Source organism: Nicotiana sylvestris, chromosome 1 (assembly GCF_000393655.2).
Source record: "Nicotiana sylvestris chromosome 1, ASM39365v2, whole genome shotgun sequence".
Classification (NCBI taxonomy): Eukaryota; Viridiplantae; Streptophyta; class Magnoliopsida; order Solanales; family Solanaceae; genus Nicotiana; species Nicotiana sylvestris.
Genome location: NC_091057.1, coordinates 162,248,519 through 162,270,499, shown reverse-complemented (window position 1 = coordinate 162,270,499; position 21,981 = coordinate 162,248,519). Strand labels below are relative to the sequence as shown.

General features: G+C 35.4%; 2 protein-coding genes and 1 long non-coding RNA gene across 4 annotated transcripts; 2 read left to right on the top strand and 1 right to left on the bottom strand.

Moving 5' to 3' along the window:
* Positions 1–379: 379 nt before the first annotated feature.
* LOC104241153 (uncharacterized) lies at positions 380–862 on the bottom strand. Its single transcript, XR_714635.2, has 2 exons — positions 614–862; positions 380–506 (listed from the first exon to the last, which is right to left on the bottom strand). It is a non-coding gene; the product is annotated as an uncharacterized lncRNA (long non-coding RNA).
* Positions 863–10,014: 9,152 nt separating this feature from the next.
* On the top strand, positions 10,015–19,109 carry LOC104216229 (histone deacetylase complex subunit SAP18). 2 transcript variants are annotated; one of them, XM_070170435.1, is made up of 6 exons: positions 10,015–10,223; positions 10,512–10,544; positions 16,357–16,467; positions 17,365–17,460; positions 18,606–18,683; positions 18,811–19,109. In XM_070170435.1, exons 1-6 carry the CDS (start codon positions 10,110–10,112, stop codon positions 18,847–18,849), a joined length of 471 nt encoding a protein of 156 aa, XP_070026536.1. In that variant the 5' UTR covers positions 10,015–10,109; the 3' UTR covers positions 18,850–19,109. The 2 variants fall into 2 exon arrangements, with proteins under 2 accessions (XP_070026536.1, XP_070026533.1); XM_070170432.1 differs by lacking the exon at positions 10,512–10,544 and having other exon boundaries at positions 10,061–10,243; positions 16,332–16,467.
* Positions 12,213–13,120, top strand: LOC138880514 (uncharacterized mitochondrial protein AtMg00300-like). Its single transcript, XM_070160816.1, has 2 exons — positions 12,213–12,890; positions 12,971–13,120. The coding sequence occupies exons 1-2, from the start codon at positions 12,289–12,291 to the stop codon at positions 12,975–12,977; spliced, it is 609 nt and encodes a 202-aa protein (XP_070016917.1). The 5' UTR covers positions 12,213–12,288; the 3' UTR covers positions 12,978–13,120.
* Positions 19,110–21,981: the final 2,872 nt, after the last annotated feature.

Below are 21,981 nucleotides of genomic sequence, written 5' to 3'. Positions count from 1 at the left end.
TATTTTTTTGTGAATTTATGAAGCTTTCTTAAAATTTAATCAGCAATACCGTTGAAGCATCTTTTATGGCATGAGCTTTCCATGGCCAATGCAGCCAGCCATGTGGATAGGAAGGGGACCAATTTTTCTAATGTACGATGAAACTATAGTGTCATTAATTAAGACTACAATTAATTAAACAAAATTGAGTTCATAAAAATGCTGATTAAATCAGGTGACATAGTTTAGAAAATGAGTTTTAAAGTTTCCTCTCTCACACACACACACACACACACACACACACATATATATATATATATATATATATATATATATATATATATATATATATATATATATATATCGTACTTTATTAGGTCTATATCTTGCATACAATAAATATTTAATAGGGATTTGAGATAGACAAGTCGAATTAGATTTTTGTTGAATGCTTATATATCCTCCTGGGACAAACTCTCCATGCATGTTGCTGGTAGGGTCTTTGCACATACACACAGGCACAGCTCCTGTTACACAAACATAGGAAAAATAAAGAATACAAAAAAGGTCTGTAACATGCATTTTCCTGCTTGTCTTTTTTATTTGCAAACACCGACAGCACAAGCACTTGTACCTTTTTCTTTTCTTTTCTTTTTTGCTTTGGATTTTCTCCTTTTCTTTTTTCTTTTGTTGCAAAAAGACATTGTTGAAGAAGTCAATGATTATCTGAAATAAAAAATAAAGTAATTAGTTCATGTTATAAAATAAAAGCAATTTAGTAAAACATGAACAAGAAATAAAAGCAATTTAGTAAAACATGAACAAGAAATAGAAGCAATTTAGTAAAACATGAACAAGAAATAGAGATAGAGAGAAGGAAGAGATTTTCTTCTTCAATTGTGTGTATTTTCTTATCTATTACAAAGCCTTTATATAGGCATGAAAAGTGAAGAAAATATGTCATGGAATATGTCATTGAACATAGAAAATATGTCATTGAATATGTCATTAACCATTTGAGAGAAAGATCATGAAGGAAGAGTAGACATCCACCATATTTTGATTTTTATCATAACACTCCCCCTTGGATGTCCATAAATAATATGCCTCGTTAAAACCTTATTAGGAAAAAACCCTATAGGAAAAAATCCTAATGAAGGAAAAAGAGTACACATATTTAGAAATACGCCTTTTGGTTGCCTCGTTAAAAACCTTGCAAGGAAAACCCAATGGGACAAAACCTTGTAAGGGAAAAAGAGTACAACGCGTATTAACTCCCCCTGATGAGATCATCAGTTCACATCGTTGAGCCTTCGTATCCCAATCTTGTACACTAGTTTCTTGAAGGTTGACGCCGGTAGATATTTGGTGAACAAATCAGCCATATTATCACTTGAACGGATCCGTTGCACATTAATATCACCATTCTTTTGAAGATCATGTGTGAACAATAATTTAGGTGAAATGTGCTTTGTCCTAACTCCTTTATGAATCCTCCCTTTAATTGGGCTATGCATGTTGTATTTTCTTCATACAAAACTGTGGGTAGTTTATCACACTTCAAACCACATTTGTCTCGAATAAGATGTATAGTAGACCTCAACCATACACATTCTCGACTTGCTTCATGAATAGCAATTATCTCAGCATGATTAGAAGAAGTAGCCACGATTGATTGCTTAGTCGATCGCCAAGATATAACAGTGTCACACATATAAACACATAACATGTTTGAGATCAAGCCTTGCGTGTGTCAGATAAATACTCCACATCGACATAACCAACAAGATCGGTATTGCAATCATTGCCATAAAATAAGCCCACACCGGTAATTCCCCTTAGATAACGTAATATGTGCTTGATTTCATTCCAATTTCTCCTTGAGCGGAGCTATATCTCGCTAAGACATTAACTGAAAAAGTTATGTCATGCCTTGTAGTGTTAGCAAGATATATTAGCGCACCAATTGCATTAAGATATGGTACTTTAGGATCAAAAAGCTCTTCATTATTTTCATAAGGTCAGAGTGGATCTTTATTTATATCGAGTAATCTCACAACCATCGGGGTACTTAATGGATGTGCTTTATCTACATAGAAGCTCTTTAAAATATTTTTAGTGTATGCTGATTGAAGGACAAAAATTCTATCTTTCATATATTCAATTTGTAGACCAAGACAAAATTTTGTCTTTCCAAGATCTTTCATTTCAAATTCTTTTCTTTAAACAGTCTACTGCTTTAGGAAGCTCTCCGGGAGTTCTAATGATATTTGAATCATCAACATACATGGCGATTATAACAAATTCAAATCCATATCCTTTTATAAGGACACAAGGACAAATTGAATTATTCTTATACCCTTCTTTCAACAAGTACTCTCTCGGGCGATTATACCACATGCGCCCTGATTTTTTCAATACGTATAAGGATTTTTTGAAGCTTTATTTAATAAATTTCTTGGAAACCTTAATATGCTCCAAGATAATTTAAATCTTTCAATGATATCCACTATACGCATATCAAGTTTTTCATATATTGCCAGATTAAAACCTGAAGTGACTATATCCACTATAAGAGAACATGTCTCCATATATTCAATGTGAGGATATTTACTAATTTTCTTGTGCCACAAGTCGTCTTTATGTCTATCGACTTGAACCTTTCGCACAATAACACATTTATACCTCAATTGACTTTATACTTTCAGGTGTTGGACTATCCGTCCAACTTCACATTTTTCAAATGAAGTCAATTTCATTGCGTATTTTTTATTTGGCCAATCTTTTATCCGTCCAAATATCATGACAGATTTGATCTCAAGATCCTCGTCAATATTAATCATATTGAGCGCTACATTATATTAACAATATTGTCGACAATCATTTTATGTTGGTTCCATTATTACCCAATAAAGACATAACTTATTGAGATCTCTTTATTTCATTATTTTCAGGTACCTGAGCCTCTCCCATGAGGTCTTATGAAGTGTTATGTCGTGGTGCTCTTCTAGGGCACTTGCCTCCTTATTATGACCATTTTGAATATTTGCCCCTCTCCTTCTTCAAGGAGTTTTATCTTTGGAACCGATTGGTCTGTTACACTTCATGCGTGCCATAGACTCTGTCCCTCATGGACTTTATTCTATTTGGAGCATTAGCAGCTGAAATATGACATTTAGCTTTGGGTCAGCAAATGCGTCTGGCAATAATTTGTAAATGAATATCACTTGAACTTCAAGTTTATATTTTCTTGTACGAGGATCTATATGTATTCATAATAATTCATTTCACGTATCACTTTCTCAGCTGCCCATTTTCTCCCCCTAATGTTGGGATCACCAACACATTTCCCAACCATCTTTGGGAACTCATCTTTGTGCATTTTGGTGGCATAATTAAATCATATAGCACATCCATATTTCTATATAGAAATTATTTGGTTCCTGACCCTGAACCGATTGTGATAGGGAGAAATTTTTATAACTTGGCTAGATGCGTACAAGTGCTGCTGTATATTAAATAATAAATCTCATACCAAATTTCGTTTTTGGGAGTTTTGTTCTCATAACCAATGATTTAGCTATAATTGGAGGCATACAATTTCTGCTAAACCAACTTGGATTTAAACCAGTATTATTAAGATAAATCATCATAATTTATATTCTGGAATTGTGCTCTAATAATTTGAGCAAGCAATCTTGCAAAAACCAAACTGCAAGTTGATAACAAATGCACATGTGACCATAAAATAGATGCATCTATTAAAATCATATAATAGTAAACGATCCACATGGCAGGTGACTGGGCCCATATATATATCACCTTTTATTCCTTCCAAAAATCAAGGGATTCAATCCCAACCTTTAACTAGTATATCATGAGAATAAACAGCACAAGAGAATTCTTGAAGAATCTTCTATTCTTCAATATATGTCAATGTAATTCTTAATTAATTTTTTGCATCATAATTGAACCGAGATGGTCAACCGGTCATGCCAATTAATATTTGTTTTAGTAAACCTTTAGTTTACTTGTGGCATATGATTCCATCATCATGCTTATATTTGTGCAGTACAAATAGAAAGAAGATCGGGTAACCTTTCATATTTACCCGGTATGATTATAGAAATATGAAGATATTCAATTTTCTTTTCATTTATAGTCTCAATATGCCAATCACTTTGACTTATATATTTGAAACTCAAAAAGTTTCTTTTGAAACTTTACAATATCAATGTCATGAATAAGCTTATTCATCTGGGTAGTAACAAATTAGTTTTTCCGGAGTTCTTAACAACTTTTGTACTACAAGATCTTTTATCATACCATTCATATGGTAAATGTTTCCTTCACGGAGAAAATTATATCATAATAAATTGTCATGGTCAAAATCATCATAAGCAAAATCATTTCTTGCTTTAATACTGCCTTTAATAACTTTTATAAGGCATGACAAAATAATATTTGTACGCGACCAATGACATATTCATGTAACCACACAATAATATTTATTCTCTTTATTTTACTCAAACCTCCCTTAGAGGTGAGTTGTGTGTTATTCATATAATCATGAATTGCATGTCTTTATCCATTGCTTTAATCATATATTGTCACATTCAACTTTAGGAATGGGTTTGCATTCTCAATGCTCTTATCACAAGTTACATTCTCTTCAAGGAATGGATCATAATCATCGATGTGCTTTATTATTTTTATACCAATTTGATGGTAAACATTGTCTTCACATTTTGAAGGACTATTTTGAGAACTTTTATTGTTCTCCTTTTATAATCATAGTGATTATTATTATTATTTTGATATTTGGAACGCCCACGTTCATTGTTCAACCACTTGTCTTCATTGAAACTTATTATGCATTGTTATCACATTCACTTCAAGAATGGAGCAAATCAAGTGGGACAATTTTCATGCCTTTTCATGAAAAATATATTATTTTTCTTTAGTCATCATTATATCATCAATATGGTACATTGGGACTCAAACCCAATGTCTTACCAATATAAAGACATGTTAGGCCATAATAAATTGGGACTCAAACCCAACTCTTATCATTATGGAGCATCATGACTTGATCCCGATGTCTTACCCTCAATCAATGGCATAATAGGCTAAACAATATTGAGATTCATTCTCAAGCCTTAATTTCAATCACATGCCAAGAAAGTTATACACAACTAATTTGCAACTTAGCAAATCAAATTTGCTTTCTTAAATAAGTGTACAAATCTCAAATCAGCGTAAAGCTTTATTAATTATTTGTAGCATCTATATGAAATACAATTGTTTGTAGTCAGAATATTTCTTCTAAATTCTATTAGAGTTTAAAAGGATCATAAAATCATTGTCATAATATTTATTGAGTCTCTCTCAAAAATATTGTTGTTTTCGGGGTATACCCTACCTATTGGATTTGATTTAACGTCATGACTTTCCTTCACTCAATTCAACCAAGCAATTAGTGAATAAATTTATCAAAAGTACATCATATAGGTAACAATACATATATAGTATTAATACATAAATTCAACATTTATATTACCTGAAAAATGACATTATAGGTAACAACTTACCAGTTGTAGCTTGTGCATCATTCATATAAAATACTTAAAAATGGTAAGTCAGTAGCAAACATCAAGTAGGTCATGGATACTCAAAAATACCTCTTCTAGTAGTCATACTAATCATTGTTTGCTTTCAAATGATACGACCATAAATTATGAAGTATACTTTCTCAATAGCTGGTTTGTTTTCCAAACTTCAAAGAAGTAATTAATCAACCTAGATAAAGATGTGAAGTATTTCTTGTTTTCTTCAAGATGATTTATGCTTTTAATCAGTATGACCAATTTTATTTTATTTTTTATTCCTTTTTTTGGTACTATATGCAAGTGTAAAAATCCAAAAGGAAAAAAAATATTCATCCAAGTAAAAGAAAATGTTAAAAGCGGCAGGACAGATTGAAGATAGTTAACACATAAATATGCATAAGACAATTTATATAAAATATCCTTGGTTACCATGACATGCATCATATCAACAATTAACTGCTACTATGATTTTAACATACAGAACTTCGAAAATTTTATTCCATTCATGTGATATAAAAGATGTAATATTAATATGTGCTTATGTAATACAGGTGTAGTACGAAGTTGTGTGCATAAGAGATTTTAAATGAATGACAAGTATAAGATAATCATACCTTCTTACATTTCATTACTTACCATATGTAGTTTTTCTCTACATTTAACCATGTGATGATATGTATGGCTTCTAATTGTAATCTTTCTGGATGTAGGAAAATTTTTGTAGATATATATATATATATATATATACAATTGGTTAGAGACTCGTGCTGATAACGTGTTATGAAATAAAGCAATTTAGTAAAACATGAACAAGAAATAAAAGCAATTTAGTAAAAAATGAACAAGAAATAGAAGCAATTTAGTAAAACATGAACAAGAAATAGAGATAGAGAGAAGGAAGAGATTTTCTTCTTCAATTGTGTGTATTTTCTTATCTATTACAAAGCCTTTATATAGGCATGAAAAGTGAAGAAAATATGTCATGGAATATGTCATTGAATATAGAAAATATGCCATTGAATATGTCATTAACCATTTGAGAGAAAGATCATGGAGGAAGAGTAGACATCCACCATATTTTGATTTTTATCATGACAGTTCAGAATATTTATTCTTTCTCCAATACTCTTCTAAATAGTATCTAGAAAAGTTTTAAAAAAAAGGATTTGGATAAATACTTACCCGTATCAAGTGTTACACCAAATCAATAGGTGCATGATATGTGTTTGTAAATAGACTTATATTCTTACCTACGAAAATCACTTAACCATGATAAATTGTTATATTTAAATGTAAACAACGGGTGTAGTTCAAGAGATTTGGGGGGGGGGGGGCAGTTATTTGGATTAATTTTTCTAAATTAAGTTTTTTACCAAAGATTTAGCTCTAAATTTAAACTAATATGAAACCCCGCACAACGTACTGGCTAATATGTTAGAAAAAATAAAAACAAAATACAATCTGTAATTTTATACTATAGTCTAGTAATATAATAATATTAGAAAAAGCTTCACTCAAAACCAGTGAATTTCCTAAAGAAAATAAATCCACTTTAAATGAGAAGATTTGGAATGTTACAAATAAATATACATTTCTTATTAGTCCGTAGTTTTGAATCTTAAAAATAGAATAAAGAAATAACTACGAGAATTCAAAGATTATGGCATGTGAGAGAAACACGAAATTTGATTTTTATAGTACATCATCATTACATATAAATGACATGAAAGTATGTATAACTTGTAATTTGGAGTAGTGAAATCAAAATGTCGAACAAACATGTATTTTAAGAGGGTAGTCAGAACTCATTTACTAGTTGACTTCAAAAAGCAAAGACTGACGAGCATTTTGATATAGAAAAAACATTAACCTATTCTAATTTGGAATATTGTGAGTGATAAGAAGTTTATCGCTTTTGATACGTATATCAAACTAATAAAAACATAATATAAAACATATATATAATATTTTAATACTTTATCATAGATAATTAATGTCTCAATTTTGAGCTATGCTCCTACTAAAAATAAATAAACTGATTTGACGCAAACAAATGATTTTCCTCAACAGCTCTATACTTCAGTGAGAAATTTTCATAAAGCACTATAGTTTAGATCCTAGTAATTATAATTTCCGAATTAGCATCCATAGTTATTTTTTAATTGCTACCAGCTTGTATCACTTGTATTCGTTTGTATGTGTCAACTGTATTCGCGTGCGTAATTATATTCATTCGCGCGATGAATACAACATATATCAGCTAAAACCAAGGCAAAATACAAGAGTATATACAAAGGATACAACCTATGTCGATTGTATTCATTCGCGCAATAAATACGACACGAAATACAGAAATACAGAAAAATAATTAATCTCTTATTTCATGAATTTACTATGAAATTCAAATATAGCTACGAATGGTAAATTTTTTTACCTTCCTATACACTATTTGAAAATTTATTACCCTCCGATCCCTACTTCAATTTAATTACGTGGTCATATACAATTATCAATTATATACAAATAAGTTTTAAATGAGTATCTCTTTATATTAAGAATTGAATAAGGAATATCAATTATTTCCTTATCCCTTTATACTTGCCACTCTGTCTCCTGATCTCCTCGTCTCTCTTTTCGTCTCTCTCTGTCTCTGTGTCTGTCTTCGTCTCTCTACTCTCCTTCTCTATTTTTTTTTTCTTCCAATTTTTGTTCATTTGATGTTCTCTGTTTTTATGCTTTCTTGTTGTATTAGTTTTAATGGAATTTATCAATGGATTTTAATCGTTTTAACTTAGCAATTTCCTTTCATGTTGCACAATTGGTGTTCAAATTGAAATTATCAATCAATAAATTTTAAAGGCGTTTGACTCTCCACTCTTGATATCTATTAAAAAGTTTTGAAGCTTTGAATTCGAATTTGAGTTTTCAAAAACCATTATTTATTTGGATTGGGTGTTGTTGTAAATAATTGAGAATGTTGTTTGGAGTTTATATCTCAATTTTGAGGGTGTTTAGTGAAGATTAGACTTGATTTTAGCTGAATTTTAGATTGAAACTCGAAGAAGAAGAAGAAGAAGAAGAAGAAGAAGAAGAAGAAGAAGAAGAAGAAGAAGAAGAAGATATGACATACAATATACTTACGAAATTGTAGTAAAGTTGTAGTATAATTGTATGTAAATTGTATTAGTTGTAGTTATATATATTTTTTATTTGAATGTTGTATGAAAGTTGAACAATAGTTGTATAATATATGAATTATTGTATAAAATTTGTATTTCAGTTATTAATACAATCTTTTTACATAAAGTTATTGATATGTATCAAAATTGTATTAGGAGAGTAAGTTTTGATTAGAATTTTAGAGAGGAAGAAGCACACGCCACAGACAAAATATATACAAATCATATACAAAGTATATACAAAGACATATTGTATAATATTTGTATAAAAATTGTATTTAAGTTGTATGATATTGTAGTTGTATATAACTGGGTAGAAATAATGTATGAAAATTGTAGATAAGTTGTAAATAAGTTGTTTAATATATAATTAGTTGTATGAAATTTATTTTTACTATGTATAAATCATATACAAAATATTCAAAAGACATATTGTGTAAAAGTTTTATAAAAATTGTATTTAAGTTGTATGATATGGTAGTTGTATTTAACTGGATAGGAATAATGTATGAATATTGTAGATAAATTGTATAATATATAGAGTAGTTACTATGTATAAATCAAAAGATGAATTAAAAAGGTAGAGATTATTTGATCACACTCAATGCCGAGGATAACAGCTCTTGCAAAAAACTTGTGCACCAAGTTCAACTGATGTAATGCTTGCACAGGTACTGATCACACTTGAAAAACTGATTTTGTCCATCCTAAAATGCATCCTGCGGAAAAAATCCAATGCTTCAACTGGACAACCAGTTTGACTAGGACCTATTAACATGGAGTTCCAAGACAGTGTCATGTACTTTGAGTTCATTAAAGACATTGGCAGCTTGATCAAGACGTCCACATTTAGCATATGTGTCAAACTGACAACGAGAAGATTTGTTTTTTTAAGGATTAAAAAAAAAAGATGAAATAATTATCAAACAAAAATCCCTAAATATAAGTTCGATATGGAGAGAAGAGGGGAGAGAGGAGAGAAAAAAGGAAAATGGTATAACTAAATTCCTTGATTGAAGACACTAAGAATGGATTGAGAGCCTTTTACGGTGGATTATATATATTTTGTAGCTAAAATGTGTTTAGATCGGGTAAATACAAAAACTTGGACGTTTTTCATAATAAGGTTTCAAATAGTGTATAGGAACGGAAAAAATTCTTTTTTAATTTACAATTGGCCCAATTATGAGGCCCATTAGTTTTGGTTTAGCCATCTAAATTATAGCCCATAAACATAGGATGAGAGTAACAGAGTGGCCCGAAAAGCAAAAACGAGTAAAATTGCTAGTAGTAGCTCATTGTGCTTCTGGTGCAGTAAAACAGATCAAGAAAGCGGAGAGCAATGGCGGAAGTGCAGAGAAGGGGAAGACCGTTGCCTCCTCCTCCGGCGAGAGTCCCACCGGGTCCTCCTCCCCTCAGAATGGGCCCTCGGGTCCAACCCGTTGACCGTGAAAAGGTCTCCCTCTCCTTTTCCCTGTAAAACTTTCAAGGTTACGTTTTATTATCTCTAGGTTTTAGAAATAATGCTTCTTCTTTTTTGGTATCCTTAATTATACGTTAAATTTTATTTTAGAGGACCTCTAAATCTAATATTTCTTCTTGTATTAATATGCTAGCATAATCGGCATCTTATTCCTATGTGCTGTTCAATGTTTGAAAAACATCCTCTCTTTTTTTGCATACTATTAGTTACTAAAGAAATCTTTTGCTTTTTTTTTTTTTTTGGTTTCTATCCCAACACCAGACTTGTCCACTCTTGCTTCGCGTTTTCACCAAGGTATGCACTCTGCCAAAGTTCTGTATAATTTTTCTTTATTCGGAATTTCAGTAGTATTAACAAATGTTTAAAGGAATAAGTTTTATTTCTTAGGTTTTGCATTCTGGAAGTAGTCTCTTGTACTCTCCAGTGTTGTCAAAGGCTCATTTAAGGCGCGCTTAAGCCCCAAAGCTCATAAATGCTACTGATGGTGTTTCGCCTCGCTTAAGCTATGTTTCGGTGTAGGGAATGCACTAAGGCGTGGGCACTCATTGCCAGTGAGTTCTATCTTGAATGGAGCAGTACTAAACAACAAATATAACCTGCACATAAGTGTATTAGTTGTTGAGGAAAACATTAAGAATGAATTTGTTACTTTTTCTGAAATTAATTATATATATATATATATATATATATATATATATATATATATATATATATATATATATATGAAGGTGTTGGTTTATGTTTAGTCAACAATGGCATGCCAATTGAAAGAGTTGGTGGAAAGAGTTGGTGTGGATGCTAGGAGGAAGCTTCCTCCTTTGATGTCACCCATGACATCAAGAGGAGGTAGTTTGATGTCACCAATGACATCAAGAGGAGGTCTTTACCTCTATAAATAGATGCACTCCTTCATTTGTAGAAACCATCCCAAAAATAATACAACACATTGTAGTGAGTAGAGAGTTAAGAGAGAAATTCTCTTAAGTGTAATTGGGAACTCTCCCCTTCCTTTGTTAATATTAAAAAGGCAACTGTTCTCTGGTGGACGTAGGATTATTTTGATCCGAACCACGTTAAATCTTGTGTTCTTTCTTTTACGTTTCCGCTAACAATTGGTATCAGAGCAATAAGATTCTTTAACGATCCAAGGAGGAAGAACAAGCAAAGATGAGTTCCATGAAGTTTGAAATTGATAGATCCAGTGGACGCAACAACTTCAATATCTGGAAGATCCAGATGATGGCGTTACTGCGGAGGGAAGGTTCAATCCATGCTATTGACGGAAAGTATCCTAAGGATATATCAGCTCCCGACAAGGAGAAGATTGAAGGGGATGCATTGAGTGCAATCCAACTATCCCTTGCACCTAACGTGCTTTGTGAAGTGAGTACGGGTACCGAAGAGACGGCCAAACAGTTATGGGAAAAGCTAGAAGGGCTATACCAAGACCGATCAGTGACAACAAGGATGTTGTTACAACGGCGTCTTCACACATTTAAGATGGGGTCAGGTACTTCGTTACAAGATCATTTAGATGCGTTCAATAAACTTGTCATGGACTTACAGATTGCAGGAATTAAAAAGGGAGGAGGAGACGCTTGCATGTGCTTTGCTATTTTCATTGACTTCAGGATATCGTGATATTGAGAATTCAATGATGTATAGCAAGGAGCCTATCAAGCTTGAGCAAGTGCGGCAGGCACTTAACTCTAGTGATGTGCGGAGGCACATTGAAGGAGATAGAGATGACCAGGCAAGTGGGCTCTTTGTGAGAGGCCGGACTAGCCAACAGGGAAAGAGCAAATCAAAGCACAGATCAAAGTCTCGTGTGAACAAGAAGAATACAGAGTGTTGGGGTTGTGGCAAGAAGGGGCACTTTGAACGAGACTGCCCAATGTCAAAGTCCAAGGAAAAGGCGAGTGCATCCACAGTTGAACAGGTACATGATTTTGATAATGATTATGTACTAACAACATCGTGTAATAATAATAGTAGTTATGGAAACAAATGGGTGTTAGACTCTGCTTGCACTCTGCATATGACGTTCCGAAAAGACTGGTTTAGCAGCTATGAGAAAAGTGGAGGAACCGTAGTAATGGGCAATAATGCAACTTGTGCAATAGTTGGCATTGGCTCAGTTCGGGTTCGCTGCCATGATGGAGTCGTGAGGACTATTACACAAGTCCGTCATGTTCCTGATCTGAAGAAGAATTTGATCTCCCTGAGTACTCTGGATGAACAAGGCTACAGGTACATGAGCGAAGCAGGAACTATAAAGGTGACTAAAGGTTCTTTAGTCATGCTGAAAGGCAAGCTGGAGAACGGCCTTTACACATTGGCCGGAAGCACCATTGTTGGCTCTGCAAATGCATCTACAGTGCAGTTATCTAATGATGACAAGGCAAGACTATGGCACATGAGACTGGGTCATATGAGCGCACGTGGACTGGAGATGTTGAGCAATCGTAACCTTTTGGAAGGTGAGAAGATCAGCACACTTGAATTCTGTGAGCACTGCGTTCTAGGGAAGCAAAAGAAGGTCAGCTTCAGCACTGGCAAACACAAGACAAGAGGAGTGCTAGACTACATCCATTCAGATTTATGGGGTCCCTCTAAACTTCCATCGAAGGGCAAAAAGAGGTATCTTCTCACTTTTATTGATGATTTCTCACGAAAGGTTTGGGTGCATTTTTTGAAGGCAAAAAGTGATGCTTTTGAAGCATTTAAAGAGTGGAAGATTTTGGTTGAAAATCAAATGGAGCGGAAAATCAAGTATCTTCGCACAGACAATGGCTTGGAGTTTTGCAATGAAGAGTTTAATGAATTCTGCAAGGTTCATGGGATCTCAAGACATAGGACTGTCAGGCATACCCCACAGCAGAATGGAGTTGCCGAGAGAATGAACAGAACTCTTCTTGAAAAGGCTCGTTGTATGCTCCTACAAGCCAAAATGTCCAAAGTATTTTGGGCTGAAGCAGTTCACACTGCTGCTCATATTGTCAATCGATCTCCAGCATCGGCAATTGACTTTAAGACTCCGAATGAGGTATGGTCAGGTGAACCCTCTAACTATTCATACTTACGAGTATTTGGGTGTCCAGCTTATTATCACGTTAATGAAGGAAAGCTTGAACCAAGGGCTAAGAAGGCCATATTCGTAGGGTATGTGGATGGAGTAAAAGGGTACAAACTTTGGTGTTTGTCTTTACTCAAATTTATAGTTAGTAGAGATGTCACCTTTGATGAATCCTCTATACTTGATCCCCGTAAAGTTTCCGTGGAGTTTTCAGGAAACAAGAACGACGAGCAGGTGGAGCTTGCCAAGGAAAAGGATCAAGAGACTCAGGTTAAAGATGAGTCAGAAGATGTAGACCTTGAAGAACTTGTTGTCAATGAACCATACACAATTGCAAAGGGGAGGGAGAAGAGGCAGACACGAGAACCGGAACGCCTTATAGATCAAGCAAACTTGATTGCATATGCGTTCGTAGCTGCACAAGAAGAGATTAAGGATCTGGAGCCCTCCTCGTATATTGAAGCAACTTCTTGCAAGGATGTTGTACAATGGCGGTTAGCCATGACTGAAGAGATGGAGTCTCTTCACAAGAATCAGACATGGGTCTTAGTGAAAAGACAAAAGGGGAAGAGGACAGTTGGATGCAAGTGGGTCTACCGAAAGAAAGAGGGAATTCCTGAAGTGGAAGATGCTAGGTTCAAGGCGAGATTGGTTGCAAAAGGATTCAGTCAGAAGGAGGGAATTGACTACAATGAGATTTTCTCTCCAGTCGTGAAGCATAGCTCAATTCGCGTGCTACTAGCATTGGTTGCCCAATTTGACTTGGAGCTTCAATAGCTTGATGTCAAAACTGCTTTCTTACACGGTGATCTAGAAGAGACAATCTATATGGATCAGCCTGAAGGTTTCCTAGCTGAGGGAAAAGAAGATCATGTATGCCAACTAAAGAAGTCTTTGTATGGTTTGAAGCAATCCCCTAGACAGTGGTACAAGAGGTTTGATGCATTCATGACTACACATGAATTCTCAAGGAGTACATTTGATAGTTGTGTGTATCACAAGAAGATGTCTGGTAACTCAATGATTTATTTACTGTTGTATGTTGATGATATGCTTATTGCTGCTAACAACATTACAGAGATAAATGCTTTGAAGAAACTGTTGAGTAAGGAATTTGACATGAAGGATTTAGGAGCTGCAAAGAAAATCCTTGGTATGGAGATTTCAAGAGAAGACGGTGTTGTACATCTTTCTCAGAAGAGGTATATTGAAAGGGTTCTCAAGAGATTCAATATGCATACGTGCAAGCCTGTAAGTACACCATTAGCTCCTCATTTTAAACTTTCAGAGTTACAAATGCCTCAGTCCGAGGATGAGGTGGAGCATATGTCAAAGATTCCTTATGCCAGTGCAGTTGGTAGCATTATGTATGCTATGGTATGCACACGTCCAGATATTGCTCAATCTGTAAGTGTGGTAAGTAGATACATGTCCAGCCCAGGAAAGAGGCATTGGGAAGCTGTCAAGTGGATATTGAGATATCTCAAAGGAGCTTCTGGTGTTGGTCTGACCTTTCGAAAAAGTGGTGGAGGTATTTCAATTCTCGGTTATGTAGATTCTGACTATGCAGGAGATCTTGACAGAAGAAGGTCCACAACTGGATACATCTTTACCCTCGTTGGCAGTGCCGTTAGTTGGAAGTCGACTCTGCAGTCGATTGCCGCTTTGTCTACGACAGAAGCAGAATACATGGCAGCAGCGGAGGCGGTGAAGGAAGCTATCTGGTTGAAAGGTTTAGTAGCGGAATTGAGTTTGGTTCAGCTGGAATCAACTCTTAGATGTGATAGTCAGAGTGCTATTCATCTAATGAAAAATCAGAGATTTCATGAGCGCACTAAACACATTGATGTCAGATTTCATTTTATTCGAGATGTTGTTGAAGAGGGAACTATCAAGGTCGTGAAGGTTATCACAGACGATAATGCTGCAGATATGTTGACCAAGATAGTCCCACTCGCTAAGTTTGCACACTGCAAGGACTTGGCGGGGGTGTGCATCAACTGATGCAACTCCGAAGAGAACAGTTGTTAGGTGGAGGTGGTATGTTCAACAATGGTTTGATTCTTCTTGTTTCTTACAACGGGGTTGCCCAGTAAGCTTAGAAGTTTTGGCCAGAGTTGTTCACACGCACGCTCGAAACGCAAACCAAGGTGGAGATTGAAGGTGTTGGTTTATGTTTAGTCAACAATGGCATGCCAATTGGAAGAGTTGGTGGAAAGAGTTGGTGTGGATGCTAGGAGGAAGCTTCCTCCTTTGATGTCACCCATGACATCAAGAGGAGGTCTTTACCTCTATAAATAGATGCACTCCTTCATTTGTAGAAACGATCCCAAAAAAATACAACACATTGTAGTGAGTAGAGAGTTAAGAGAGAAATTCTCTTAAGTATAATTGGGAACTCTTCCCTTCCTTTGTTAATATTAAAAAGGCAACTGCTCTGGTGGACGTAGGATTATTTTGATCTGAACCACGTTAAATTTTGTGTTCTTTCTTTTACGTTTCCGCTAACAATATAGATATATATATATATATGTGTGTGTGTGTGTGTGTGTGTGTGCCCTTCATTGCGCCTTTTCTACTAAAGCCCACACTTAAATTGTGCTTTGAGCTTAAGGCCCCAATAAACCTAAAGCGCTTTGTAGAGCTTTTCGCCTTTGAGAACACCGGTACTATCTGCAAAAGCATCTGTACATAATCTTACAATTTATTGGCATATTGTGTATTGTTTTACTATTACCATAACGGTTACTTGTTCTCATATTTTTTGGCTTCTTCCTTCTTAGATACAATTATGAAAGTATTTGATATAAATTATTACCTTATCAGAAGATGCCGGGGGGTCTATTTGGAAACAGCCTCTCTACCCCAGGGTAGGGGTAAGGTCTGCGTACACACTACCCTCCCCAGACTCACTAAGTGGGATTATAATGGGTTGTTGTTGTTGTATTACCTTATCAGAAGAAATGAAGTATTTGGTATAAAATACTCTATCAACAATAACCTAGCGGACATTTGCTTCGAAACTTGCAGATTGGAGGTCATCATAGTGATAATGATTTTGCCGTGAGAGGCAAGGAACCTAAAGATGAGGTCCAGATCTATACATGGATGGATGCTACTCTGCGTGAATTAACTGATCTGGTATGAAGAGATAACTATAATATGCTTTTCCTCTGATCTTCTTAATTTAGACTTTGCTTTCTTATTTCTCTATCAGTGTGTTCATTCCTTGACTATGCATCAGAAAGTTGTGCTTCAAGATATTATTACATTGTTGCAAACTTTCGCAATCTTCCTCCTGGGACATTGACTTGTTGGCATTACCGATCCAATAATTGTCTAGAAGAATGAGCTAGGCTTGGATTTTGTGAAGTGCTGAGTTACCTCCTGCACAAGATAACCATATTTGAATCCAATCAGTTGACTTCCAAAATATGATTGAAACATAGGAGTATTCTGGACCCAAAATGGGCCAAAAAACTAGCTAAAAACAGAAATGGGTTGTCCAAACTATTATATCGCACAAAAAACTGCATATACAGTTAACTAAGCCTTAAAGGCCGTTAGCCGGCTCCGTCCGGGATTTTTTTAATTTTTAATGTATATCGCAGGAAAAAACTGCGAACAACCCATTTTTGTTCAAAATCGTTTGGACAACCCATTTCCGGCTTTTCCACCCATTTTGGGTCCTAACTCCATTGAGGTGATATGAGTTGTGGACTATCAGAATTTCAAATGACAGTCAAGAGCAGTTGATGTTGAGCTTGTCAAATCTGATTTTCTCCAATAATTGAATAAATTAGGTCAGACTTTTTCTTTCTTCACAACGTAGTAGTATTCTACATTGTATATTAGACTTAGACGTATCAGATGACTCAGATTGCCAACCAAAAAGCGGCAATATAGTGGATAGCTTTTAGTGTTTGCCTTAGTGGTTGTGCTGCAACTTTCTTCACCTTCCTTTGTGACCCCACTTTACTTTTGTGGGAAATGTTTTAAGTTATTTATGTTGCATCCATTCATTGAACTGTTTGGCAGGTTAAAGAGGTAGCTCCAGAAGCAAGACGAAGAGATGCAAGTTTATCATTTGCTTTTGTGTATCCTGATAAACGAGGGCGGTTTGTGGTTAGAGAGGTCTGTCTCCCATCTCTTATATATGTGTTAATGTAACCTCATTGTTTCTTTGGATGGGGGGTGGGGAGAGGGGGGGGGTGTGCACCTACTTTTAGGCATTGAGAAACGATAATGGTGCGGCTTGTTTTTTGAAATTGATGATGTGCATCTTACCCTGTGCCTATTGACCATTTCCATTTTTAGTGTAAGATGTCATTATCTGATAATGATATACTAATATTTACATTCTACCAGATGAAAATTGAGGATGCAGAACTAAAGGAGGGGATACTCACTCTATTGACTAAAACCTTCTAAAATGTTGGTAGATAGAGTGTCCACCTTTCAATTTCCATGGACTTCGAGTCTAGTATATGTGATAATGTCTCAGTTCAGCGCTATCTGAACTTGCCTTGTTTGTCTTCCACATTCAATTTACCTTTATCTGCTGATTTGGAGCTGTTAAATATTTCTTTACTTACACATTTCTACTCTAGCTTTTGCCAACCAACTTCGGTTGCTAATGTGCGAGAACTTGAAAAATTGCTGCAAGCTATCATCTGGCCTTTTTTCTCTTCTGGGAGGATTATATAAGAGTTTTGGTTGTCACGTTTTTCCTCTAACTTTCTTTAAGCTGTAATGAGTCTCCATTTCGAAATGCAGTTCATATCTCTTGACTCTTAATTCCTGCTTGAACTAGATTAATGAGGATATTATCACCAAAGATACAGGCAGATGATATTGAAAAAATCATGTCAAAACATGGTGAAATGAGTTTGTGTTGGTTCCTACATCTTCATACTTCGGCTTTTGTAATGAGCAGAACTATATCAATCAATCAATCAATTAGTTAGCTGATAATCATTTCAGTATGATGCCATTTCGAATTTCCCGTATAATCTTAATTTATTTCAGAAGACAAAATGAAGGAAAACTAGGAAATTTTGGGATTTGGAATAATTCGCAGGTAGTTGAAGTGTTCCATCCTATAGAGTTCTGGGGTGGTGGAACGTTCTGCCTAAATATAGGGTGTTGGATGGTACAGCTTATAACTATGTCTGTAATCTGTACTCCGCTGACTGTTCCTTTTATTAACCATGTTCACCCTAATCATATCAAGGAAAAGCTAATACTGGCCTAATTCGGGTTTTCTATCTGTTATGAAGGTGGGGAGAACATACTCTTATCCAAATGGGAGACGACCTGATAGTGGCAGCAAAAGCTTGAGTGAACTAAAATTTCAGGTAAACTTTATCCATATGTTTTTTTTCCTTATGGGCAATGGTGAAGTATCCATTGAACTGCACTGAGTTTGTTTAGATGGTAGCATCAATTGCATGTAGGATTCTGACTTGTTTTTAACCCCTGCAGATTGGAGATTACTTGGATGTGGCTATCACGTTCCAGTGACCTGTAACAGCACCCGCATTCAAAATAGAACCATCTAGCTTATGCATTAGTTCATTATATGCTGGGTTAATGCTACCTTTCTCTGTAAAATTAACATCAAATCCAGTGTCGATGCATTCCAGACCTTGTCTAGTATTCGTTTATATCTGCAAGATGGTTAAACAAGTATCTAAGGGTATGTTCTAATGTTCAATCAAATGGCCCATTGAAGACCAGGGTTCAATTTCCAACAATGAAATTACAATAGGTGATTTTTCTTACTTGGTACAATATTGTGGAAGATAACAGGTATTAACCGAGAAATATGCTACTGTTATAGAAAAAATTCAAATAACCATATTTGTCTGCTCATCCTATCCCAATGTGGAATCAACTCCATTGTTACGTTAGATTATGTCTTCTAGCAAGAATTCTCCTGACTTGGCCAATGGTGACATTGGACTCCATGATATCCTAGTATCTTTTCTGCTCACGACTGAAAATGTGCCCCATTCAACGAAGGCTTAAACAGCAATTTCATTGTTTCGTGTCTTTGTTCTGTCAGAAGCACAATTTCTCAAGTAAATCTCACAGCTTATTATATTACTCAACCTACTCTATTTTATTTTGTTCCTAGAGGGAAGGGTCTATTTGAAACAACATTTTTACCTTTACAAGATAGTGATAAGTTTTGCGTACGCATTATATTCTCTAGATCCCACTTGTGAAATTCTCGGTAGTTGTTGTAATTTGTTCTATTTTATACTACATTTTTTCTTTTTAATCTATTCTAAACAAAAAAATTGCTATTTTTATATTTTATTTTTTTTAATTTTACATTTAATGAAATACTCTTATATCCATGTATATCATGACAAATTTAAAGTTATAAGTTGCTATGTACTAAATTCTTTATTTCCGCAATCAACTTTGTGGTATATAATGTAACAGAAGGAGTACTCTTTAGCAATAAGATGGGAAATTTAAGAACATGAAAAATATTAAGTTATTGAGCACAAAAGTTTGGATGGGTTGGTGCGGGGTAATACTGTCCACCGAGAAGCTTATTATAGGGGTGATTTTAACGACCACATAGGGAGGTCGCCTGGGGATATGCTGGTGTGCATGGTGGCTTCGGTTTTGGAGATAGAAACGGAGGAGGTACTTCGCTGCTGGAGTATGCTAAAGCTTTTGAGCTAGTGATTGCTAACTCGTGTTTCTCGAAGAAGGCGGAGCACCTGATAACTTTTCGGAGTACGGTGGACAAGACCCAGATTGCCTATCTGGTTCTCCAGAAATGTGATAGAGGTCTATGCACGAATTGCAAGGTCATCCCGAGTGAGAACTTTACGACCCAACATATGCTTTTGATAATGGACTTAGAGATCAGGTGGACGAGGAAGGGGAGGGCTATGTCTGGTATTCCTAGGGTCATGGGGTGCATTGAATAAGGACAAGGCCCAGGAGTTGGGGGAGAAGTTGTTGGCTCTAGGGGCCTAGGGGAGTAGCAGGGACGCGAGCTGTATGTGGTAAATGACAGCAAATTGTATTAGAGAGGCGGCGAGAGAGGCGGTGGGGGATCTCAAAGGGTTTTTCTGGGAATCATAAAGGGGACTAGTGGTGGAATGAAGAGGTGCAAGGAAAAGTGGAAGCAAAAAAAAGCTGCATATTTGAAGCTAGTAGAGAGTATAGACGAGGGGCAGAAGAGTGCCAACAGGGAGGGGTGTCACACCTCCTTTTTCACCTACACCCCCGCTAAGGGACGTAAAGGGAGTTTTTCCAATTAAAGGACGATTGAAACAGGATTTTATTTAAAGGTTCAGAGTCGCCACTTGGGAGATTTGTGGTGTCCCAAGTCACCGGTTGAATCCCGAATCGAGGAAAAGAATGACTCTGTTTAACAGTCTGCGCACCAGAAATCCGGATAAGGAATTCTGTTAACCCGGGAGAAGGTGTTAGGCATTCCCGAGTTCCGTGGTTCTAGCACGGTCGCTCAACTGTCATATTCGGCTTGATTATCTGATTTTATACAATTATGAACCTACGTGCAAATTTTAATTGTTTACCGCTTTTGTTATTATTTATTCAAAGAATTACAACGTCGTGAGAATGCATCTCGAATTGCGCCACATAAATATACCCGCAATTTTTGATACGTTCCAACTTCGTTGAGATTTGGATTTGGGTCACATAAATGTGCACCCGAGTTTAGGAAGATAACATTATTAAATACGCGCCTAAAGATACTAACACGTTGTTATTTTGAGAAAAGCCGTAAAGTTTGCTATGCGACCTGTCTCGAAATCTAAGCATTTGAAATAACTGTCCGTTGAGGGCCCCGCAGTTTGTGTATTCTTGTTTGTCGAGGCTCGTCTCATTCATTTTTTTTAAAGGAATTTGCAACGTCATGGAAATGCATCTCGAACCACGTCACAATCAATGTACCCGTGATTAACGACACATTTCGACTTCGTTGAGATTTGGATTTGGGTCACATAAATGTGCACCCGAGTTTAAGAAAGTAAATTATTAAAAGTACGCGCCTAACAGTGACTAACGCGTTATTACTTTTGGGAAAAGGCCGTGAAATTTGCTAAGTGGCCGATCCCGAGTTCTAAGTATTTAATATATATACAATCGTGAGGGCCCCGCAATCGGTGAGTTTTACTAGGCGAGGCTCATCTCGTTTATTTTGAAAGGACAATCCTAAAGTGACTACATTTTCTATTAAGTTTGTCTCTAAAATAAAAGAGAAGAGGTCCTAATTAGTTACATGTTTATAAGTTCGTGTCTCTTATTGTTTATTAGATTAAGACAAATGCAAACGGAAAATTGCAACAGAGCTTACTCAAGGGAGATTGTATTGTTCCTTATTCTATTAGTTAATAACACTAAAGTTGAGATTATGAATAGAACACGAGATTGATACCTAGTAATATCAAAACAAACTAACTATTCTTTGATTAATTTAAACTAACATTATTAGATGAATTGAACTAGTGGAATTAACTATGTGTAATACAAAGCCATTTTTTTTTACTCTTTTTACGACTTGTCGAAGAAATGCGTCAATGCTTAAAAAACTGACATTAGGCTAACATCATTCACTAACATTTGAGAATATTAGTTACTAACATTATTCACATTGCTATT